Here is a 26,170-nt window from a genome sequence, read left to right as displayed (position 1 = left end):
GATGACTGCTGTTGTGTTCTGTCTAAAGTACGTGCAGACTTAACAAACCTTAACTCTTCAAATGCATTATTGTATGAAGACTCAGTCACCAGTGCTGAAATGATTTGTAGTTCATTTATTGCTGAACAAGACCTGCCAATTTCTTGTGCAGATCATAATTCACAGCTGTTCAAAAACATGTTTCCTGATTATCATATTGCTAAAAAATACAGTTGTGGAAGAACTAAAACAACATCTGGAACATACAATGATGTAGTAGAATACTTAAAAGAAAACACCTTTTCTATTGCAACTGATGATAGCACAGACATTAAAGATGTGAAACTACGAGGTGTGGCTAGAAAAAAACCGGACTAGTACTGGTGAAACAATAAAACGAATGCAATAAGGCTGAAAGTCGCGTGGCCTGTCACGTGACTCTCACTCCGCCTACTGCTCGAGTTTCATCTGCCTCCTGCACTCAGTCTGCCCGTGGCGTCTGTTTTAAGTAGTTGACGTTTTGTCTGTGCGTTGGAAAATGTTGAGTGTACAGAAAGAACAGCGTGTTAACATCAAATTTTGTTTCAAACTAGGAAAATCTGCAAGTGAAACGTTTGTAATGTAACAACAAGTGTACGGCGATGATTGTTTATCGCGAACTCAAGTGTTTGAGTGGTTTAAACGATTTAAAGATGGCCGCGAAGACACCAGTGATGACACTCGCACTGGCAGACCATTGTCAGCAAAAACTGATGCAAACATTGAAAAAATCGGTAAACTTGTTCGACAAGATCGCCGTTTAACAATCAGAGCAGTGTCTGAGTTAACAGGAGTTGACAAGGAAAGTGTTAGGCAGATTCTTCATGAAAGTTTCAACATGAACAAAGTGTGTTCAAAAATGGTTCCAAAGTGTCTCACAATTGAACAGAAGGAACGCCGAAGAATGATTTGTTCTGACATCCTGGAAAACATTGAAAGTGATCCCACTTTCTTACAAAATGTTATTACTTGCGATGAATCGTGGTTTTTTACTTACAATCCCGAAACTAAACGCCAATCAATGCATTGGAAAACTCCTGGTTCTCCACGACAAAAAAAAGCACGAATGTCAAAATCGAAATTCAAGGCAATGATGATTGTTTTTTTTTGACATCAAAGGGATTGTGCACATTGATTGGGTACCAGAGGGACAAACAGTGAATCAGCATTACTACATTAGCGTCCTGGCTACCCTACGTGAGCGAGTACGGAGAAAACGGAACAATTTGTGGAGAAAAAAGTCATGGATCCTTCACCAAGACAATGCCCCAGCTCACAGTGCGTTGTCAGTGAAGACGTTTTTGGCAAAACACAACATTCCCATCTTAGATCATCCACCCTACTCACCTGATTTGGCCCCCTGTGACTTTTTTCTTTTCCCTAAAGTCAAGTCAACTTTGAAAGGAACTAGATTTGAGACTGTTGAAGCAGTAAAAGAAAAAGCGACGGAAGTAATGTATGGACTTACCGAAAATTATCTGCAGCATTGCTATGAACACTGGAAAATTCGTATGGAGCGGTGTAGAGACCGAGGAGGAGAGTACATTGAAGGAGATAACATGAAATTGTAAATAATTGTAAATAAATGTTTTTTCTAGCATCAGTCCGGTTTTTTTCTAGCCGCACCTCATATATCCAACTGTTGTTACTTACTTTTATGTTAAACATAGAAAGATGTGTGCCACAATACTATCCTTGCTGGAATCAGATTTAAATACTGCCGAAGGAATTTTTAACTTCTTGAGTAGTGAGAGCTCCTAAGAAAACGAATTCCCTGGAAAAATTGCATTTCATTTGCATGTGATAATGCAGATACAATGCTGCTTTTTTGAAGAAAGTTCAGCCACACATAAGAATTTAGTCTTGTTCCTGGCACCTGTTTCATTTAGCTGCAGAAAAAGGCATGAAAAGCCTACAATATTGTGATGCTGAAGAATTTGTAATGGATTTTCTACTCTCTCCAAAAAAGACAGTTTACTTTTAAACTCTGTCAAAATATATATATATATGGCAATAAACCCCATAAAATCGCTTAATTCTGCTTGTTCAAGATAGCTCTCTGCTCCAGTCAATAGAAAAGAATAATTGAACAATGGGAACTTCTTGTAAATTTTTTCAGGAGGGAACTTCAAAAACTGTAAACAACTCTCACTTATCTAGAGTGCGCCCTATTGTAAAAGATACAGTAACTAAGCATATCTTCTTTTCTCATGTAATACCTTTCATTATTTACCAAAGCAAATGTATTCCTTCTGAAAGAATAGCCAGTAATTCACAGACTTCATAGCATCCTAAATAACTTATTCACAGATTTGCTTGTAAGATTTGTCAATTCTTCTGTGGCACATATTTCTGATAGTCTGCTGAAACTGAAATTTCAAAAAAAAAAAAAAAAAAAAATATCACAAAGGGGATGAAGTTATTGTCATTGGTGCAGACACTATAAGCTACAATCATTATATCAAGCTTGAAAAATCTGTAGTTACAAACTTTTATGAAAATGTCAGAAGAATTTTTATCAACTTCTGTAGGTAATCAAAGAAAAATTTTCACTACATGATGACTTATTAAAAAACTTTAAAGTTATAGGATACTGGATCTAGGAAAACAAAATCTTAATCTGTTGTAAAGCTAAATGAGATATTTCCTGACATCCTGAGTAATTGTGGGGGGAAAAAATAGAGTTTGATGACTTTGTAATGGTGGAAGAAGAAAGAGCTGGTACTGCTTGGTACAAAATATCTGCTATGAGTGATGCATCAGGCATTAAAAAACACACATTACTTAACCAGCTTACGTCTGCTTTACTGCTTATTCCTTATAGTAATGCTGCCTGTGAGAGAGTTTTTTGAAGTGATAGGGAAAACAGTGTTGAATTTTGGTCTAGTATGAATATGGGAACCTCGGATTCTTTGAGCATCAGTAAAATAAAACATTTATCTTCAGGAAGAGCACGTTACCAAAATAATTTTTCAAAGTTCAGATTCAGGCTGCGAAGAGTGCAAAAAGAGTATCACTGATGAGAAAATTGTCTTCAGTCACCAGTGAAGATACTGTGTTATACAAGTAGAGGCAGATCCAGGAAGAAGAGGCAGATGAGAATACTTGTAAATATTTTTGTATAAAACACTGAAGACAGGCCTCTCATCTCATTATGTAAGTGGATTTTGTTCACATCTTTTACTTTCCTTTTAATTAATAATTTGAGATATATGCATGTTTTGATTTTGCAGTGTTTGTAAATCACAAATGTTTCTAAAGCATATTTGTTTATCAAACTGATTTTTAGCTTTTTCCATTTTTAGCTTTAGCCATATTTCATTTACAATTGTTTTAATTGCTGGAAGATCTTCATTATTTAGGGCTAGAAAGTGTCTGAAATACAGTGTTTAAAGGCCTAACACACAACTCTAATTTTTAAAATTTTCCAACCGAATCACTCCAGGCAAATGAAAGGATGGTTCCTTTGAAAGGGTACGGCCGATTTCTGTCCCCATCCTTGACACAACCTGAGCTCCAGCTCCATCTCTAAATGACCTCGATGTCAATGGGTTGTTGAACTCTTAAACTCTTAAGATCTAAGCTGCCCCCCCCCCCTCCCCCCCCCCCCCCCCCCAAATTTTTCATGGGAGACCCCAACTTTCATATTTGCCATGTGATTACTGGCAGTCACTTCTCAATGTTGGCAGCTATGTGTGTCAATTGTAAGAATTATTTAAGTATGAAAGCTATCTGACTGCAAGAGCTAAAAATTTGGAAAATATGCTTACACTTTTAAAGCAGTTAGTCTCTTGTTACGAATCACGACAGCAGTAAGTCCACAGTAACTGTTAAGCAGTCCCAGTGATAGTAACGCTTGTTAATGCAAACTAGACATCAGCAGAAAACTGTGGTGTGTTGACGCATTGGTTATTATTAATACCTCAACTGGGACTTGGGAGGAAATGTTTCAAATCCTGATGTGAGCATTTTGATTTGGATGCTCTGTGGTTTCCCTAAATCACTGTAAATGAATATATTGGTTAACAGGGCTTTAACTGCCCCCTTTTCCTGTTCTTCTTCAATGGAGCTACTGTAATAAGGCATTAAACTCTAAATTTGTTCTTAACAGTGCTTACAGTTTTGTTCCAGGGTTGTGCTGCTACCATACTCATTTTAAAAGAATGTTTGGTTCCTCCAAAAGAAGCACAGTCAATCTCTTTTATCACACCTGTCCATCTGATGTAATGCTCAGTACCTGAGCTCTTATTGATAAATAGTCTTAGATTATTGCCCACACTAGTTGACCATCTCAGTACATAAGGAACCTGAACAGTTAATCACACTTATCTGGTGTTATCTTTGTCTCTGAGGAGCACTCACAGCCAAGGACAACATACTGCATTACATTATTTAAAATGCCTTCAGGGCAGTCACATATTTGAGAACCCATTCCATATGCTTTTTGTTAATGGTCCAAAGTGTGATAAAATCTTGAATGCTGTTAAGAAATTAGGAATGCAGAATCTGCTTTGTACGTGCAGGATTTACAGAATATTGTGTGTGAAAAAGGCAAGATGTGGCACTTTCTCAGTTCATGCTGACTTAAATACAAGAAGCAAGAACTGGTATATATTGTATAACAGCCACTCGTTTCTGTTTACAAAACGTTCCCACCACCACTTGCACACGCTGATTTCTTTCAAGTTTAGTTCTTTGGACTACAATTTTCTGACAACTTGTGAGGTCTTCGCTCGTTGCATGGAAGTCTTAAAAAGCAATCTTCCATTTCTGAAATCAGCAGCACCATGCACAAATATTTTATTGAGTTATCTTATTTCTTATACTGATTTGAAAAACTTTTAATATTCTACAAGATATTAAATTTCATCATCTTCCCCACCGTTAACATGAACATCATATTTATTAGAGATAACAGAAATTATGAGATGTTTACAAATTGAGCTCTTTAGTCTGACCAACCCAAGAAATCTTATGTAACAGGAGTATCACTCCTCCTGTAAGTTCATTATACCAATTATATTGTGAAGTCACTACATGGAATTGTATGCAGCACCCATTTTTCCTTGATGATTTTTCAAGAGTTCCACCAAGTTAGCTGGCAGTGGCTGGTAACCATATCTGCACCTGCTACCCTGTTTTACCAGAGGTACAGTGCTGGGTCTGTGGTGTCACGTCATGCTTCAGAGGAAGATCTTAAACTCATCAAAACCCAAATCACTAACGATGCCCAGATATCATGGGGTGGGAACTGAATGCATGTGTAGCCAATTGTATAGAAAAATTGATGCTGGTGACTTGTTTCCCTACAAACCCATTAATAATTTTCTGCAATCTGACTCTCAGCTATTGATTTTTTAGTGCTTTTGAGACTCATCTCCTGACTGCCTCTGCCCTTCTCTCCAGCTCTCATACATCTTGCTCTTTTCATCTTGATTCCTACATTTCTCTTTTTCACAATATTTAAAAAATTTAAAAGTTCTTAAAACTACAGCCTCAATATTTAATTAGTGTACTTGTTAGTAGACAGCCATATATAACAGAGACATATGTCAGACTATGGTATCATTAGCTGCAGAACTATTGTGTTTGGATTATTGTGCTTTACCAATTAATCCTGTGTTATTTAGTATTGCGTGTGTGTTCCAAACAGTAATTGAAACTGATGCTGGTTGCTTCATAACTATAAAGTAAAACAAAAGTATTTATCTGCAGGTGAAACTTTTTACTAAATATGCAGAAAAACAAGCTGACTTTTACACTTCCAGCAACATATTAATCACAATGGGAGATGATTTTCACTATCAGGATGCTCATATGTGGTTTAAGAATCTGGATAAACTAATTTGGTAAGGAGTTCTCTTTTATATGCCAACCTGAATTTGAAGTGCAGTGACATAGTCTATGCACAGAATACATTCAATTTATAGTATCCATAGTCATCCATGAATTATTTCATTCTTGTTGTAGAATTCATAAGAAGAATTTATTCCTTTTAGAGACTTATAAGTGTAACAATGATGCTGTGATTTGTTTTTGCGAGAAAGAAGTTATAGTGAATTAAATGCTTTTCTTCATCAACAGCTAGTCACTTCTAACACTATTTATAAGACCTTTCTGTACAGCACAATGAGAATGCAAAGAAACAACATAGCAGAAATAGCTCTTGTAGGAAAAGGCAAAATACCTGTACATTTTTGCAGCAATTATGTTCTTAATTGAAAGGAGATGCAATATTTTTTGTTTAGTTTGAATGATTATTTGATGGACTGCATAATGGTCTTTGTTTCCAATTTATTTTATTTGACCTTATTTTTGTTGATAGGTATGTCAATGCAAACAAATCAAATGGAACCAAATTAAATGTGTTCTACTCAACACCTGCGTGCTATTTAAAGGCTCTTAATGATCAAGATCTGATGTGGCCTGTGAAAAATGATGACTTTTTCCCTTATGCAAGTGATCCACATTCCTACTGGACTGGTTATTTTACATCAAGGCCAACCATGAAAAGGTTTGAACGATTAGGGAATAATTTTTTGCAGGTGAGTGAATATTTAAATGGATATTAGTTTCCTTCCCCCTTTTCATCCTGTATCTTTTAGAACCAGAAACTGTAATACAATTGAAGTGGAGTTTTCATCTAGAACAAACTTCTTTAACATATACAGGTCTGCAAACAACTTTATGCCCTGGCTAGTGTGGGACCCGAAGACTGGAAAGATCTGAACAGGATGAGAGAGGCAATGGGTGTCATGCAGCACCACGATGCTATAACAGGTACAGAGAAGGAGCATGTAGCAAAGGATTATGCCCGGATATTGTCAGATGGCTTTTCAGAATGCCTTGAAGCTATTGAGGCAGCTTTTAAGTAAGTTTGAAAACATGATTGCCACTTGTTCTATGTTGGGGATTCTTTGTAAAATAACTTATGTTGTGATTAATGTACAGTCTTAAGTAATATTCCATAACAATGATCTTTTTCTGGGTGAAATTAAGGTCAAATGTCTGTACTCGTCAATAAATATTGTAGACTTTGTGGTAATCCTATAAATAGTATAATTTATTTTTGGAAACCAATGACATTTAAAGGATATGTTATGTTTGAAGTATATTAACAACACTCTGTACTCTGGAAATGTGTATGAGAAAATGTGGAAGCAATTAAAGTAAGATATTGTGCTTAAGTATAAAAGTCAAAGTTGGATACAGAGAGGTTAAAGGACATATAGGTGAGGGTAGAACACTTTACCGACAGGCATATCGGAGGAACAAAATTTTGATGTTTTCAGTAGTGATTATTTTGCTTTTTATTTTTGTTTTATGGTTACATTGCATACATTGAGTAGACATCTAATGCAGGGCAAGTCAAGAATATTAAGACATTCAATAAAACATGTTTACTTGGAGCAACACTTTGACTTGTATTGATAACACTATTAGTTTTATATAACATTACTTACAGATTTAGTTTATTAGGTAATCCTTAACAGTGTAATATCCCTTTTCTATTAAAGTGTCTTCCAGTTTGGGTGGGGATGGTCAAGGGGTTTTAGTGATCCACAAACTGTTTTACATTCTTAAGCAAAATATACAGATGTGTTTAACTATTTACGCAATATAAACATTCAACAGCTTGTGCTACACATGAATGTCAGAAGACTCAATTCAATGGAGCACTTCATCAAATGTTTCATGTAGGCTCTTGATATCACCAAGAAAATTTCTGTCAGGCACTCATTTGCAATGTGGCTCACTACCTGAATCTTTGTCACATGTACTGTCAGTGCAAAAGCCCCACTTGTGCATATTTGCACATAACTTCTTCAGTCTTGAATCTATTCAGCTGTACCCACACCACTGTAAGACGATGAAAGCCTGGAACTTTTTAACAGTTGAATAAGCTCCTGGTCCTGGCTTTTCATACCTTCCACTCATTTTTCCATTTAGCACCCTGGCTGAATCAAGTGGAGAGCATTTGGATTCCTTCTCATGTTAGTCTTCTGTCTTTGAGATGGTCTAACAGGCAGTGAGATTCAGTCTGTGAAGAAGGATTGATTAAATTTTTCAATATTGATGACAGAGTTTGCAAATAGCTGCCTTTCAATGAAGGTGAACTGGGGAGATGTTCAGTAGTACTGTTAGTCAGCATGCAGGAGTAAATCTGACTCTGCTGCTAATGTTTCTCTTAGCTTCGGTCAAATAAACGACAGCTTTCGTCTAGTGAGCACTTTGTCGTGAGACTGATCTGCTGTATTTTGCTGCAGAGTATAACACATGGGAAGCTCCATAGAGAACTAATGTATTTGTTCCCCATATACTATCTGCCTGTTTCTCACTAGGTGCACCCATGTTTATACTTTCTTACTTGTGTTGGAAAGGCTTTTGTGTATGTCAACATTCTGTCTAATGTGACACAAAGCTATCTTAGCTTACCATTGCACTTGACTATGTCAAGGTGACCAAACCATGAACTGATCTTTGCTGATTATAGATGGTTAGAGAGGTGGAAAAGACAAATTGTTTGTCCTTGATAAGCTGGCAATTGTCGCAGTGGCTGTCGAGCTATGCCCCCACGTTAAGGTTGCAGATGGGAGAGGATCGGTGAGGGGAAGGCAGTGCTGGCTGCTTGCTCTGCACCACTACCTGCTTTCTGTGCTTAACATGAAATCAGGGGTGGCACTTGTAGAAATATTGCCTGCTTAAGTGGCACTTTCCTCAGATCAGAAATCATTTAATTTGTTGACATATTCAAGCCCGAGAGTTTTACCTACAACTTATGTATTCTTTATTTATCACAAATAGTGAAAAATGAAAGTAGATGAATGTAGAGCTTACGGCACATCAAGTCGAAAGTCAAAAGTCAAGAACTGATTTTTTTAATGTTTGCACATTGCATTTATTAAACCCAAGACAGTATGTAGTAATGTTCACAAAGTGTAATTAACTGTGCCTGAAAGTGATCTGTCATTTGTGTTTGATTCAAGATCATGGTAATCATTGCTCGAGGGTGTGGAATTGACGATAACTTCATTGATGGCTATTTCCATTATTGCATCTCGTGCCCAATACTCTTAACTCCTGCTGCTACATACCAGCAGTAACCTTGCAAGTCATGTGGGTTACTGAAAAAAAAGCAACATTAATAACATTCTGCACTCTTTCCTTTGACATGTCACCAGTGACATTGTTCTGCCTGAAATTGTATTTTACGTGGCCCCTGCCAGTTTTATTGGATGTAGATCGCAGTTGCAGGGTGGCAAATGGTCTGCTTTGTGGCCACTACTTTCAGCGATTTTGTTCATGATGTACAATTTCATGGCTGGTTTTTTTCCTTTATTTTGGATAACAGTTCAGCCTTCGTCATGGAGACATTGCAGTTTATTTGCCTGTCTCGCAACCATTCTGACATCATAATCATGAAATCATATTGCAAGTAAGGGGAAACAGTTTCTTGCATGAAACTTCCTGACAACTTGTAACTGTGTGTCAAACCGGATTCTCAGGTTTGACTCACGGTCTGACACACAGTTCTAATTTGTCAGGAAGTTTCAAATCAGCATACACCCTGCTGCAGGCTGAAGATTTGTTCTAGTTTCTTGTATCTTGCTGCAAATACTTGCTGAATTTCTCATTTTGTGTAAGTTTTTCTCAAACTTACATAAGCTGTGTGTGTTCAGTACTGGTTTGAAAATATCAGTGTTGAAAAGAAGAATGGCACAAAAACAAATGGGCCAAAACAAAGGTATCATATAAACACACATAATTGACACCATCAGAAAAACAAGTATGAAATGAGTTTATCAATCAATGTGTTCCACCAAAAGGGAAAGCAAAGTGGCCGTACAGATGTCTTTAAAGTTTTGCTGGTTTTTAAAGTTACTATAAACATAAATGCATACGTTTGTGATAAAAGCCATTAATACTGTGTGCAAAAATGAGAGTAATTAAAAGGCAGTCTCTTGGTGAGACACGGTGCCACATTTTTGTTTCCTGTTACCGAATATTTGATTATACAAAATACAAGAGATGTTTGAAATTTACATATGATGCCCTCGAAGTCTTTAATCTGAGTGAAGACCTCTGATTTTAGTTAACTGAATAACATTTCTTGGTAACATCAATATGTACTCTTCTTAACATTTCTGTGTTTTTTTTTTAGTGCTTATTCACAATTTTTATTCATTAATAATAATGTAACAACAGTGGAGATCGCTCTGATTTTTAAGAGTAATGGCACTTGTGCAAAAAGTGCTTGCAGCAAGTGCTTACAGAAATTACTTGGTAGTGGACACAAGCCTTTCATAATACTTTGACTTCAGGGACAGCTTGATGTTGGTAGCACACAGAGACAAGTGAATATCTTTAAAATGGCACTGATTTTCTCCTCTTCTGGCAGCAGTACCACAGTCGTCAAGTTATCATGGGCAAACAGTACTTCCATTTCAGGAACATTAGGTCTAAGTTGCCATGTCTTAAGATAGTCATACAATTTAATGAGACTGTTTGTTAGGTGTTTTTCACATTCAGAAAAATCTTACCTCCAGTATGAAATTGCAAGGTAAGCTACATACTGAAATTTCTTGCTGGTCAAGTTTGACAGAACTGTTGTGTAGAGGCTGAATTACACCAGAGCAAGAACATATCCTTGAGCCAAGCTGTCACCGAGTATGCATCATTCACTCTCCTTCTTTACCTTAGCACGCTTGAAACCATTGATTGCTCAGATTGCCTAAGAGGTTACGTACAGTCTTCCGAGGTACTGATTTCAGAAATTTCAGTGTTAGGGCCTTGCACTACACCATGCCATAAGTTGTTGGCAGTTCAACAAAAACTTTCCTGGTCTTCAGTTTCTCCTGGCATGCAGTTTGTATGTGAGAAGTCAGAGTACCTGCTCACAGCAGCTTCTATGAGGCCTGAATCTAACTAGTTTAAGTGGTACCACAGAATTAGTTTGTCCTATTATTTGGTCTGAGAAGATTCTTTTCACTAATTTGCAAGGGGAAGCTAAGTAAAGATATTGGGTGAAAGTGCTCTGCAGCTGTTCCTTCCTCCTGGTTTATATAACTTTATCACTCACTGGTGATGTTCCTATCCAAAGCATTTCATTGAAAAGGGTAACTAGCTGCTTTCACTTTGTAGGACCACTGTACACAAAAAAATCAGGATGTAGCCCATCTGTACCTATAGCTTTTCTACATTTTGTATGGCTAAGGGCTGTCTCAAGTTCAATGATCATAAATGGAGAAGAGAATTCTGGGTTATATTGTAGAAATTTCTTGACCTCAGAAAGTTAAAGCAAATTTTTGGTGAGTAAAGAAAGTACTTAGTGAAGCCAAGGGATAGATGACTGTGAGACAATGATTGTAAAACCAATAAAAGGGTAACATTCCTTGTGTTGAAGCACTCAGTGTAGAAGTCTCAGTGGGGTAGGGAAGCTACAAAATATGAAAAGAGAAATGGAAAGCTCTAATCTAAAAATAATAGGAAAGAAAATAAGACTCTATGATCAGACATATTTATATAATTTATCAGTGACAACAGAAATGGACATAATGGTGTAGGCGTAGTTATGAATAGGAAAGCAGAACAAAGAGTGAGTTACTATGAAAAGTACAGGGGTTGAATTACTGTCTCAGAATTGATAATGAACCAATGACAACTACAATAGTTCAGGTATATATGCCCGTGTCAAAGGCAGAAGATAGAGGGGTAGAGAAAGTGCAGGAGTGTGTTGAATGGATAACTCTACTCTAATACTCATGGGTGATATGATAGGGAAACCTAATAAAGACAGAGTTACTGTAGAATATGGACTCAGTAGTAGGGATGAGAGAGGTGAAAGACTCTTTTGAGTACTGAAATAAATTTTCACTAGTAATAACAAATATACTGATCAGAAATCACAAGAGGAGGAGATATACCAGGAAAAAGACCTCGATTACTTCATGATGTGAGAGAGATTCTGAAATCAGATGCTGGATTGTAAGGTATGCCCAGGTGCAGAATAGACTCATCCTACAATTTAGTAATGGTGAAGAATAGTTTAAAATTTAAGAAAATCATCAGAAAGAAGCAATGTGTAAAGAAGTGTAATACTGAAATATTAAGCAATGATGTTGGGTATTTCAAGTCCTCTTAGGCTCTAAGTATTGTGATGATCAATACTACACTAAGCAGTTCAGTTAAGGCAAATGGAGATCCTTAAAAATGCCATTCACAGGAGTTGATACAAGGAACGGAACTGTGAAAAGAAACATTGGATAACAAAAGAAAAAAAATTAATTTGTCAACATAAGAAAGAAATAAAGACATGCACAGGAAAATAAGGAAGTTATACAGCAATACAAGTCACTTAGGAGTAAAATCAACAGGAACTGCAAAGAAGCTGAATTGAATTGGCCATAGAAAAAATGTGAATAAAGAAAAAAGGAAACAGCCATTCAAAGGAGACATGAAGCACATAGAAAGGTCAAAATAACATAGTGCATAATAAAAAGCAAAGCTGTCAACATTTCAAGTGCAAAAAATAGCTCCACTTTTAAGTGCAGAAGAGAGAGCAAATAAGTGGAAATACTACATTGATTGTCTCTACAAGAGGGAGGAACTATTTGCTGATGTAATAGAATAAAAGTGTCTGTGTGAAAGACATAGGTGACCTAGTTGTAGAGATTGTTTAACAGAGCTTTGGAAGACTTATAATGAAAGAAAGCAAAAGGAATTGATAACATTGCCTTGGAATTTCTAAAATCATTTTGGGAAGAGCAACTAAACAATTATTCGAGCTAAGTGTTTAGAATCTGAGACTGGAGACATAACATCAGAATTTTGGAAGAATATTGTCCACACAATCTCAGTGATTCAAAGGCAGATAAATATTTAACTCCTTGTGCAACTAAGCTGCTGACAAGAATAATTTACAAGGTGATGGAATAGAAAATTGAGGCGATGTTAGATGACAATCAGTGTGACGTTAGGAGAGGCGAAGGCACAAGTGAAGAGATTCTGGCATTGTGCTTTCTAATGGAGAGCTTGCTACTGGAAATATACTTCGAAAAATAAAAACCTTTTCATAGGATTCGCCAATTAAAAAAAAATCCAGCAATGCAAAACGGTGCAAATGTTTAAAAATCTCAGAAACACAAAAATAAGCTGCCAGGAAAGACAGATAATATATGAGTACAATATGTAAAAGAAGTAGGAGGGAGCAAGTAGAATCGAAGACCAAGAGAGAAGAGTAAACGTAAATAGCACTCATGGATTAGGTCTTAGGCCTGCTCTGACTGGCTGGCTGCTGCCTAAAAGGCGGTACGAGAAGCCAGCTATGATATCACCAATCCCTCCAGCTATTATTGCCAGTAGATAAATCTTGACAATGCCACTGTTTCTTTATTCGAACAGCTCCTCTTTTGGACTCATGAGGCTGAGTTGATCCTCTTCCGAACCTCTCTACATCAAGCAACAGTAACCATTCAGCTACAGATGTGATCACAAGAGAGAAAAGTTCGGGTAAAAAAAAAAAAAAAAAAAAAAAAAATTATTGAGAGAGAGGTGCTATCACTATCCCCTACATTTAAACCTGTACATAGAAGATGCAATGACAGAAATAAAAAAGAGATTCTGGAATGAAACTGGAACTTCAGGTGAAAAGGTATCAACAATAAGACTAGCAGTGACAACACTATGCTTAATGAAAGTGAGGAAAATTTACTTGACCAATGGAATGGAATGCAGAGGCTAATGAGCAAAGAATTTGGATTTAGAGGAAACCAATGAAAGATAAGAACAATGAGTAGTAGCAGAAATGAGGTAAGTGACAAACTTAAACGTAAAAATTTGTAATCCAGGCAGTATACGAAGTGAAGGGATTTTGCTACCGCAGAAGCAAAATCACATGTTACATGCAAATCATGGAGGATAATAAGAAGTGGACTATCACAGACAAAGAGAACATATTTCACTAAATGAGGTCGACTAGCATCAAACTTAGGTCTTAATTTGAAGAAGAAAGTTTTCAGTATGCATCAAGAGCACAGCACTGAGTGGGAGTAAATCATGAATTGTGGGAACAGTGGAACAGAAGAGATGATTACTTAGTAGAAGGTACAGGATGAGAAATCAAGTTGTAGAGCCCATAGAGAGCGAAAACAGATAGGAAAACAGACTTTTTGTTTAAGAAGTGAATAACTTTTTCATTTCCTGAATGTGTGAGCTGTACTGAACAAAAGTTATTATGGAAGATAACAGATGGAGAATGCCATGTAGATTGTTGAGGTTACAATTAGTATAAAAAATGTAAATGGTGAAGAATATATCTGATAATTGTGGAAAAAGAAAGGGCAGAAGGCAGTATTTTTGCACTCTAAAGATGTAAAACAGCAGTTACATCTTTCATATACATATGTTAATGGCAACTATGCAATAGGTGCATTGAAATAAAGCTGTTAGCTGAAAACACATTAAAAGTTTATAATCTGATAGCACATGTTCAAAGTAATTGCTGAACAATTGTTATTTTGAGATTATTAGTGATCTTTCCATTACCCTTTTTTTTCACATTGGTTTCCATAGTTATGGATTGTGATGGATAATTAATAAAATCTGTTTACAGGAAAATTATACCAAAGTCATCAGTGGTGAAAGATGAACTTTCAGAAATACCAATCAAGCCATGTTTGAAGCTCAATGTGAGTGAGTGCCAGGTATCGGAAGTGAATAATTCTTTTGTTGTTTTTGTATACAATCCATTGAGCTATCCTACATCTCACTATGTGAGACTTCCAGTGACTTCAACTTCATACAGCGTAAAAGACCCAAATGGTATGCATATTTGTGCAGCAAGTTGTTATATGGAATTGATATTCTGTATGTTATTATGCCAAAGAATAATGAACATATGTTCATCTCATTTTTATGTTTGTTCAAAAAGGGAAGGAACAAATTACTCAGCTGGTCCCGATACCTGAGCCTGTCCTGACCGCACCTGGTAGAATGAGTGACGCTAAAAATGACCTGATATTCAAAGCCACAGACTTGCCGCCATTAGGGTTCCGAGCCTATTACGTTACCAAACTGAATAAAGAGCAACAGAAAGAACATACAAGTGAAAAACTTGATGAAGCACATGAAATAGGTCATAAGGTAAGCTCTATATTAAAAACGCTGTTTATCAACTGTAGACTCTAAACTCTTGCTCCTTTTTTATGCTTGAAATTAATTTCCGGAATATCTTACAAAAATACAGACTTGTCTAATTAATTTACTGATTTTCCATTTAAGCATTAACTTTATAATTAATTAATACAAGTGTTCTTTTGTAGAAATTTAGTCTGAAGTTTGATGATGTTACTGGGAAAATAAAAAGTATTGTGAGCCAAGGACATGAGATAAAAGTTAAGCAGGATTTCTACTACTACAAAGGGTTCCTTGGAAATAATGAAGTATTTGAGAACAGATCTTCAGGTGCATATATTTTTAGACCTAATGGCTCTGAAGCAGTGCTTGCAAGTTCATCTGTAAAACAGAAAATTATCAAAGGTAAAGAAGCATTCATTTATAATGGAAGTAGTTATGTCCTACATGCATGCGCGCGCACACACACACACACACACACACACACACACACACAGTATATCATCAAATTTACATGTAGAAACATACAATGGGCCAGTGATAACAGCATAAGCAGGCAGCCTGCCTTCAAGAAACACAATGTTGTCTTATGTGGCATTAGTGCAGTATGATTCACCCATTGAAATTCGTGCATAACATCTAAAAAATTTCTGGTCTTAGGTATAGTCATTTCCTTTAAATAAATCTATGAAAATAAATTGTTATAAGTGCTGGCCTGACGATGGAGCAGATTTAACATACTGTATGTAGTATTTTACATATTATTTTTTCACATATTATGTGATGCAGATCATAATGAATTTTTTTTCTCTCCATTGTAAAAGGACACAAAAGTTATGGTGCAACAATTATCCCTTTTTATTTTTATAAAATATGATGACTTTGTTATTATTATTATTATTATTATTATTATAGTACATACCAAGTAATTAAAATTGAATGCTGGACATCGATATTATTGCCATCTCTGCAGCTGTCATGATTACTTGGGGAGTTGATATAGGAGTCGTAGCCATATCTGCCATGATCAAGATGAAGTTATCATAATGGAACAAGATGGAGTTACAGTAACTAGGGAATATTTTGTTTTGAACAATTCTCTTTTTACTGTGATCCAAGTATATGATGGAAGGGTATATTTCTGTGATGAAGAGAGATGTGCAACAGAAAGCAATAGCAGTACTATCAATACAGCATCATTGCTTAGCTCAGTTTATAGAAAGCATTTGTGATGTAAATATGAATTGAAAATCAGCCTTTGCTTACTAGAAGACAGTGCTAAAAGTTATCTAAAATTCATACACAGCAAATTGCCCATGACTAAGTAATTGACGTAAATACATGAGGCGAGTAAGCTATAATCTTCAGAGACTCATTGTGAGAAGAATAATAAATATGACTGGTTAAAGTAAGTTGTATTTTCAGTTGATATGAATAAATTTGACATTCAGGCCTATCCTAAAATGTTCACCTTTGAAAGCTAGAAAAAGCTATTGACGCTTGACTAGAATACATCTTTCGGGTTCTGGAATCATCACAAATAAAAATCAGGGGGCAAAAGCCTATTCACAACTTCTACAGAAGCCCAACTGCAGTTCTAAGAATCGAAGGGTGTGAAAGGAGTCGGTAGCTTGAAGAAGTTGATAAGTGAATGAGACAGGATTGTAGCTATCTCCCATGTTAATCAATCTGCACACTGAGCAAACCATGAAGGAAACTTGAAAAGAAACTTGGAAAGAGAGTAAAAGTTCATGGTGAAGATATCAAAATTTGAAGGTTTGTTGAGAACATAGTGAGTCAAGGGTAGTCGAGGACTTCGCAAATGAGCTGCAAGGAATGGATATTGCGTAGAAAATAGGTTGTAAGGTGAACATTAATAAAATTAAAACTAGGGGCAATAGAGTGTAAGGCAGATGATACTATAAGAGAGACTTGCATGTGTCTGTATTAGCAATTTATCTGTCAAAGTAGCACTATACAATGATCTGTCAACTAAATAATGGGAAATAGTTCTGTCAACTAAATAATGGGAAAACAAAAGTCATGTAGATACATGTGTGAATATACATATGTGTTTAATGAAGAGTGGACAAGATAGATTGTCTGAAATCAGTTAGGAAAACCTAGATCAGGATGCCCAGCCAGAGCAGAGACATGAATAGCTGGTGGGTTTTGCTATTTAGGGAGCAAAGGAACTAATGACAATAAAAGGAAAGATATAAAATGTAGACTGGCAATAGAAAGAAAAGCTTTTGTGGAAAAGAGCAATAGCTTTACATTGATAAAAAATTAGTGTCAGGGAGTCTTTGAAGAATTTGTTTGGAGTGTAACCTTATAAGGAAGTCATATCTGGGCAAATAACAGTATTCACAAGAAGAGAATAGAAGCTTAAACTGGTAAGAACCAAGGAGTCTTCAGAAAATGGATATCATGTGCCGAGCAAATTTTGAATCTGAAACTGGTAATCATGTATCAAAAACAAAGGAAGCAAAAAGTTTGTGCTCACATTTGCATCCTTCAAGAAATCTTAAGATTCAGTAGATAGATGAGCACTGTTCCAAATTTTAGAGTAGATGAGTTTGGATAGAAAATCCAGTGCACTGATTAAACAGGCTTTAAGTGAAATAACAAGTCGAAGGTCAGAGGAAAGCTTTCTGTGGCCATAAATATTAAAACAGGTGTGAAACAGAGAGATGGACTCTCCGCTTTGCCGTTTAACTGTGTTCTTGATAAGGTGATCAGGGAGTGGCAATTAGAAAGGAAAGGAATGGGTGAAATATGACTGGTGTGCAAGAAAAAAAGAATACAAGTAGATGGTCTAGCATTCACAGATGATATTGTGATATCGTTGGAATCATTAGAAGAGATGGTTAGCTAAATGACAGAACTACAGGGACAAGCAACTAAAGTAAGCCTAAGATCTCTGTCAAGAAGATGCAGTTCATAACAAAAATCAAGGCAGCTCCTAGATGGATGGCAGTATATATTCAGAATGTGGAGAGATTTAAATTCCTGGGAGAATTGATAGGATATAAACTGGCCTGACAGGAAAGGAAGCAGTGAGAACACACACACACACACACACACACACACACACACACACACACACACACACACACATACACAAAATGAATTTAGCATACAAACTATGAACATCTACAATAAGAATAATATTTTAATTAATGAAAAACTGAGACATTACCAGCCAGTGATCTGCCCTGAAGCTTTATATGCAGCAGAATCTCTTGACCTAGTAAGAGCAGGAGTACTTATGAGACTAGAGGTGGTGAAACAAAAGATTCTCAGGACAATATTCGGACCTAAAAGGACAGAAGATGGTGGATTTAGAAGAAGAGCAAACCAAGAACTGTGTACCAGGTAGACTCTCAGACATCATCAGGAAAAGGAGGAGCTTGTTTTTGGACACATCCTTAGAATGAACCAGGGGAGGTTAGTGCATTTCGTACAGTTTCTGGTGAACGAGAAAACAAAAGTACTTAAGATCCAAGAGGTACCGAGAGATCTGGAGGAAATTGGAATACAGGAACCAGAGATATACAACATGGTGAACTTTAAATAGAAAACTAGGCTTTCACAGGTTTCAAAAACAGGACTAGGCCCAGAAAAAAATCATCGTGGGAAGAAGAGTGAAGGAAGTTGCAAAGTATGAGAGTGGAAGAATATTGGACAAGGAGAAACATCAGAAGAAACAAAGCTGACATGAATTTATATGGTCCTCAGATGGCCAAAATGAGATGAAGATGAATAAGAAGAAGCTACTGTATTTATCCGAGTACAAGATGACATTGATTATAAGACAACCCCCCTTACCACTCCCCCCCCCCTTCCCCCCCTCCCCCCAAGAGACCTCTTGTGAAAAACTTATTTTCAACGTGTTCTGACTAGTCAAAATTACAAACTGTTGTATTGACGTAAAGTATCTGCCTAAAAAGATAACATTATACCTATTCTAAATTTATGCCATTTATTGATCGTCTACTTTTTGTAATACAAGGAGAAATAAAATTAATGAAAAGAAATGCTTTACAATAATTTCCTTTTCCACATTTTTCACTTGCTGATGCCTGTCATCTGTGGTATCACTATTTTTAATCATCATACTCACTGCACAGCTGTGAAATTTGAATTTTCATTGTGTTTCTTCCGCATATGTTGTGATTTCTGAGGTTGTGATTATATGGGACCTGAGAACACATTTGTTTTTATCCAAATACATATCGGGTTTCACTTACATTCTGATGTGAAATGTTACAATGTCTCTTGCTTATACACATATCACCTGCCCGCCGCTCTCATTGGCTGCATAGAACCAGCAGTTGACATACCCCCTTTCATTCCTGTCATATGTCACGCTGAGCGTCGAGAACATTACAGTGCGAAATACATTTGTATGCCATTGGTCCCCATCTAGACTTTAACCATCAACTGCAGAAGTGAATACTCTTGTTGAGTATTTGTCCAATTTTAAGGTCAGTTCAATTTAGAGTACAAATGGATTCAGGCAAACATGTAGTTTAAACATGATACATGTTCTTGTAAAGCCAGGTATGCGGTATGCATTCCCATAGTTGGCAAAATGATGTAATTTGTGGTCTGCTCACTAGTTGCCTCCCTACTTCCATAGTTCTCACTTCGCACGCAAGCTGGTATCACTGTTCCCCCTCCAACTCTTCTGTAGTGCTAAGCTTGAGTAGCCGTAATTTATTCTCCTGACAACAGTTGTAATCAGTTTATTTCGTTTTTTAGACATTTCGTTCTTGATAAATTTTCCTCCTTGTTTCATCTGAATCATGTTCTAAAATTGATTAAAAGCTGGTAATGTTTTTACCCAGTATTCTAATACATGAACAGTGACTGAATTTCTCATTAGTAAATCATTACAGTCTTCCATAATCAGATAAAATATTGATCTGGTTTCAGAAACAAGCAATGTTTTTTGGAAGGACATTTTCGCAGTTGAATGCTACTCTCAAGTAAAAAGTAGCATAACGTAAGTGTAGGCTTCTGCAGCCATTGTCACTGTCAATAAAATTCTTCTGGGCGGTTGATCATATTGTCAGTATATAAAATTGTCAGACATTTTGGCCACCATCGCAAGTGGCCTTCCTCAGGGCTGTGCTAAGTTGACTGCTGAATGAGAGAGACTTTTTATCTTATATAATAGCAGAGGAAACTGTTTATGTAATTTGATAGGGTACTTGAGGATAGGAGGAGGAATGTTAGGTGTTCTTTATTGGTCTTTATATTATTCCTTGTCATTGGTGGATAAAAAAGGATTTGACTGGTGTTTATATTATTTCTTGCCATTGGTGAAAACATGAATTAAAAAAGGGAGGTTGCTGTGACGTAGTGCCCTTTACTTGCTGCCACGTGTGGACTTTGGCATGCCTGCACTCTATGTACATGTGACCACGGTCTCCCATGCGCCTGTGTTAGATGCTCTGCTAGCAGCCACAACACCAGAAGCCTATACCCATCCTCTCTATTCATGTTGGCGGATCACTTGGCTATTTCTATCACTCTCTAACCTTCCTCCTCAATGTAAATGGCTGTTTCGCCAGAACATGGGCTTCATGGAATATTATTCCTTTGTCATACTCATCCTGGTAATCCGTGAAGCCCGCATACTGGCGGAACAGCCATCTACTTTGAGGAGAAAGATTAGAGAGGCAATAGAAATAGTCGAGCAACCCACCTACATAAATAGAGAGGACACGTATAGGCTGCCAGCAGCGACAGCACTGTGGGAGGACAGAATGTGCAAAGCAACTCACTCAGGCATGTGGCAGACCACGGTGGTTGTATGTAGATAGAACACAGGCACGCGCAACCCACATCTGGCAACCAGCAAACAACGCTATGTCACAGCTGCCGCCTGTTTCCAATTCATCTGTTTCCACCAATGGTAAGATGTAATGTAAACACCGATCAAGCACATCTTTATCCACCAATGACAAGGAACAATATAAAGACCAATAAAGAATGCCTAATCCTCTGTCCTCCCATCTTCAAGTACCCAATCAAATTGCATAAACAGCTTCCTCTGCTGCTATATAAGATCTAAAGTCTCTCATTCAGCCGTCAGCTCAGCACAAAGAACTGAGGAAGGCCATTTGCAGTAGTGACCGAAACGTTGGACAATTTTATATATTGACAATATGGTCAACAGCTCAGAAGAGTTTTATTGGCAGCAAACAGCATAATGTTTGTGTATGGTATCCATACATGTATGAGAACTTTATTGCAAACCTGTTCAGATACAAGAAGAGTTTGTAAGATGATAAAATTTGGTGCTATTTCCTGCTGTGTTTCACAAAGCTGTCAGATTTTAAGCAGACCAATAGACTTTTATACTGGTTGGTTTATAGTTTCTTGTGTATCCCATGCACGAGCACCATGTGAGTCAGATGTCACATAATTGTTCAAACTATGATGATACTGTATCGAGCACTTCATCGTACCCCTCTGTGGGTCCGGGGGTTTGAATAGGCCCGAGGTATTCCTGCCTGTCGTACGAGGCGACTAAAAGGAGTTTCAGATGTTTCAGCCTTTATGTGATGGTCCGCTGTAGGGTTTGACCTCCATTCTTCAAAATTTTCCCGAAGAGCAAGCCAATTGGGGAAGGGTGCCTTACAAGGTGCATTGTGTCCATCGTGCATTGAGATTTTTAGCCCACTCTCTCATCGCCGCATTGCAGTCCTGCCCATTCTCCATCTCTTGGGCAAGGACACCTTCCTGGGTGCGTTTTCCAACATGCACTACGCTGTGTTGATTTCTGCGTTGACGATGACCATGGACTTCTTTGCACCTGGTATCCAGCATGGTAGCCAGTCCATTGTGGTGGGGCTGCCATTCACCCTGTTGGTTATAGCCCCCTGACCACACATGGATCGCTCTGCTGATGCCTGCATCATTAACTCCCCACATATGCCAAAGGATAGATGCCTATCCCCTTGGGGGATTGGGACGCCCAGCAATGGCCATCCTGCCATGTGGCCGTTGCTGCAGCTGGGTGGCACCCTGGGGAGAGCCCCTGGTCGGAGTGAGTGGCAGTAGGGCGGATGACACGCGATGAGGCTAGTCCATCATTTCTTGCAGGTGGTGAAACACCAGCAGTCCCTAAGCGATCACGAGCTCAATTCAACGCACAAAAGTACGATCCCAAATCGTTCCCTTCCTGGCCACACTATGGAAGGAACGTCAGGCTAAGGATGGCAGTGGAGATTGTCTGGGGTGCCCTGCGCCGGCTATCTGGCACCAAGGTCCACTCCCCGATTTCTGGCCTGACTGTAGCGAATGATGAAGTCCTTGTGGATCCTGAGGATGTCTCAAATGCCTTCGGCCACTTTTTCGCATAGGTCTTGAGCTCTGCCCATTACCACCGTGCCTTCCTCCCCCGTAAACAAGCAGTGGGGGCACGGCCACCTTCTTTCCAGTCTTTGAATCGTGAAAGTTACAGTGCCACCTTCACCGTGTGGGAACTCGAAAGTGCACTCGTCCGGTCCTGATCTTCTGCTCCGGGGCCCGATGGTATCCATATTCAGATGATGAAGAAACTTTCTCCTGCAGGTAAAAGCTTTCTTCTTCATGCCTATAATCGTATCTGGACTGAAGGTTATGTTCCCACACACTGGCATGAAGCAATTGTTGTTCCCATACCCAAACCAGGAAAGGACAAATACATTCCTTCTAGTTATCGCCCCATCTCCCATACCAGTTGCGTCTGCAAGGTGATGGAGTGCATGGTAAACTCTCGATTGGTTTGGCTCCCTGAATCTCAACGCCTCCTTACCAATGTCCAATGTGGCTTTTGTAGGCGCCGCTCTGCTGTTGACCTCCTAGTTACCTTGTCGACCTTCATTATGAACAACTTTTTGCGTAAGCTCCAGACGGTGGCTGTGTTCTTCGATTTGGGGAAGGCTTACGAGACCTGTTGGAGGGTGGGCATTCTCCGCACCATGCACACTTGGGGCCCTCGCGGTCGCCTCCCTCTATTTATTAAATGGGTCGTATTTTCAGGGTACGTATGGGTTCTGTTTTGTCAGATGCCTTTCGTCAGGAGAATGGGGTGCCCCAGGGCTCCATTTTGACCGTGGCCCTTTTTGCCACAGCTATCAATCCAATAATGGAATGCCTTACAGCTGTTGTTTCAGGCTCCCTTTTCGTGGATGACTTTACGATCTACTGCAGCGCTCAGAGAACATGTCTCCTGGAGCGCTGTCTTCAGCGTTGTCTAGACCATCTATATTCCAGGAGTGCCACTAACGGTTTCGTTTCTCTGGTGAGAAAACGGTCTGTATGAACTTCTGTCATTACAAACAGTTTCTTCAACCATCCTTACATCTCGGTCCTGTTGCTCTCCCATTCGTGGAGACAACAAAATTTTTAGGTCTTACATTTGACAGGAAACTTTGCTGGTCTCCACATGTGTCTTACTTGGCTGCTCGTTGTACCTGTTCCGTAAATGTCCTCCGTGTTCTCAGCGGTACGTCATGGGGAGCAGATTGAATGGTTCTGCTTCGCTTATATCGGTCCATTGTCCGATCAAAGCTGGATTATGGGAGCTTCGTCTACTCTTCTGCCCAGCCATCCATCTTACGCTGTCTAAACTCTATCCACCATCGGGGGTTACGTCTGGCCACTGGAGCATTCTACACCAGCCCTGTTGAGAGTCTGAATGCTGAAGCTGCCGCATTACCGCTAAACTACCAGCGCGATATGTTGCTTTGTCGGTACGCCTGCCGACTGATGTCAATGCCTGACCACCTGTCATATTTCTCCTTCTTTGACGACTCTCTTGACCACCAATACGGGCTGTATGTATCTGCCCTGTTACCTACTGGAGTTCACTTTCGTCGCTTGCTTCAGCAACTTGATTTTACCCTCCCTACGACTTTACGAGTGGGTGAGAGCCTGACGCCATCTTGGCTCCAGGCTCTGGTTCGCGTTCACCTTGAACTCAGCTCACTCCCAAAAAGAGAGGACCACGGATTCGATATACCACTCGAGGCTTGTCGAACTTCGTTCGAGGCTTGCTAATAATGTCTTTATTTACACAGATGGCTCCAAGACTACTGCTGGCGTCGGATGTGTCTTCGTCGTTGGGGATGATACCTTTCAATAACGGCTCCTTGACGAGTGTTCAAGCTTTACGGCTGAGCTTTTTGCTCTCTATCAGGCTGTTCAGTATATCCACCACCATCATCATTCTCCCTATGCTATCTGCTCTGATGCTTTGAGCGCCATTCAGAGTCTCCGTGACCCATATACGGACCACCCTCTCGTGCAACGAATTCAACGGTCCCTTCAGTCGCTAGCTGATACTGGCACTCGTGCCCTTTTTTTTTTTTTTTTTTTTTTTTTTTTTTTTTTTTTTTTTTTTTTTTTTTTTTGTGGATTCCTGGCCACGTTGGTGTGCCTGGGAATGAAACTGCTGATACTGCGGCCAAGGCTGCTGTCCTCCTGCCTCGGACAGCTTCCTTTTGTGTCCCATCAACTGATGTTAGTGGGGTTCTTTGTCGGCGCGTTTCATCATTGTGGCATGAGGCTTGGTCCTCTCTCCATGAAAATAAGCTTAGGGCCATCAAACCGATCCCGGTGGCTTGGACGACCTCCTCCCGCCCTTCCCAGCGAGAGGAGGTCATTGTGGCCAGGTTGCGGATTGGGCAGTGCCAATTTAGCCACTGCTACATGTTGTCCGGTAACCCCACCCCGCAGTGCCCCTGTGGTCATCCATTGACGGTGCACCATGTTTTATTGTCCTGTCCCCGTTTTATTCACTCTCGTGTTGTCCTGTGTGTGTTGTCTACCTTACAGGAACTTTTAGCTGATGACGCTCGAGCAGCTGCTCATGTCCTTAATTTTATTACATTGATGGACTTGTCCAAAGAGATCTAACTCTTTTATTTTGTTTATCTGCATCTTTTTAAGAACTTTCTGGTGTTGCCCCCTTGCGTTTTTCTACACTATTAGTGTACTAACATTTGTGACTGGGCACTAATGACGTTAGTAGTTGAGCGCCCTAACCACAATTAAAAACAAAAAAAAAAAAAAAAAAAAAAAAAACTTCTGTTGTTTAGTGAGCCAAATACCTGCTGGCCTAGTACATTACCAGATTTGTGATTTGATTTTGAAACCCCTTGCAGATAAAACTCTTCATTCATGATGCAACAAAATTTTTTGGTAGATGTGAAGGTAATTTCGGCAATACCCCAAGAGAGTGTTACAAGGCCATCATTGTTTACATTTTGCATTAACAATCTAGAGGACAGTGTTGGAGGCTCTGTGAGGTTGCAGAAGACTGTAGTGAAATGCAAGGGGACCTGCAGGGGATTGTTGATTGGTGCAGTGTCTTTCAGGTGACCCTGAATGTAAATTAATGGAACACATTACACATAAGTAGGTGAACAGGTCCTCTGCTCGTTGAAAACACTATTGGTGATGAATTACTGGAAACAGTAACTACCATAGAATACTAAGGAATATCAACTGAAACTGTCCTAAATCAGAATTACAACTAATTGTATGAGCGTTATGGAGATCCTTAACAAACCCCAGTGGTACACAATACAAGAAAGCCATTATGTGTCAAGGAGATGTTTACTGTTGAAAATTTGAGTATGTGCACTCCAAGATGATATGGACAACATATTATTTCTTCTCACATATATCTTGTCGAATGGCCATGATGTGGAGGTCAGAGCTTGTACAGAGCCTTACTAACAGTCAGTCTTCCCACTTTCTATTTACGAATGGAACAGGAAATGGGGGAAAGATGGTGGTACTGAAGTGAGCTCCACTACACACTGTAAAGTGGATTATCGAGTATAGATGTAGATTTCCTCAGTACATGTCATGCTTTTCCTCTACTCACGACTGTGTAGTCGCAAACACCTTCATTTTAATTTCCTTGTAGTCTACTACTTGCACTGAAATAGCACATTTTGTGTAGTGCCTCTACAGCACAGTTAATTAGTACTCCACTGTAACCATGATGCAC

The 26,170-nt window shown here is 38.6% G+C and overlaps 1 protein-coding gene across 2 annotated transcripts in view; it reads left to right on the top strand.

The window, feature by feature from the left end:
• Positions 1 to 26,170, top strand: part of LOC124593973 (lysosomal alpha-mannosidase-like) — a 169,764-nt gene that overhangs the window by 122,827 nt on the left and 20,767 nt on the right. Inside the window, exons 7-12 of one of the 2 annotated variants that reach the window (XM_047132425.1) lie at positions 5,734 to 5,867; positions 6,344 to 6,563; positions 6,690 to 6,889; positions 14,630 to 14,838; positions 14,948 to 15,159; positions 15,339 to 15,555. In XM_047132425.1, coding sequence (XP_046988381.1) covers positions 5,734 to 5,867; positions 6,344 to 6,563; positions 6,690 to 6,889; positions 14,630 to 14,838; positions 14,948 to 15,159; positions 15,339 to 15,555 — 1,192 coding nt within the window. The remainder of the gene's footprint in view (positions 1 to 5,733; positions 5,868 to 6,343; positions 6,564 to 6,689; positions 6,890 to 14,629; positions 14,839 to 14,947; positions 15,160 to 15,338; positions 15,556 to 26,170) is intronic. The other variant, XM_047132357.1, reaches the window with a different exon arrangement.

Source organism: Schistocerca americana, chromosome 1 (assembly GCF_021461395.2).
Source record: "Schistocerca americana isolate TAMUIC-IGC-003095 chromosome 1, iqSchAmer2.1, whole genome shotgun sequence".
Classification (NCBI taxonomy): Eukaryota; Metazoa; Arthropoda; class Insecta; order Orthoptera; family Acrididae; genus Schistocerca; species Schistocerca americana.
The sequence above is the reverse complement of the archived record's forward strand: the minus strand, read 5'-3'. Positions and strand labels throughout refer to the sequence as shown.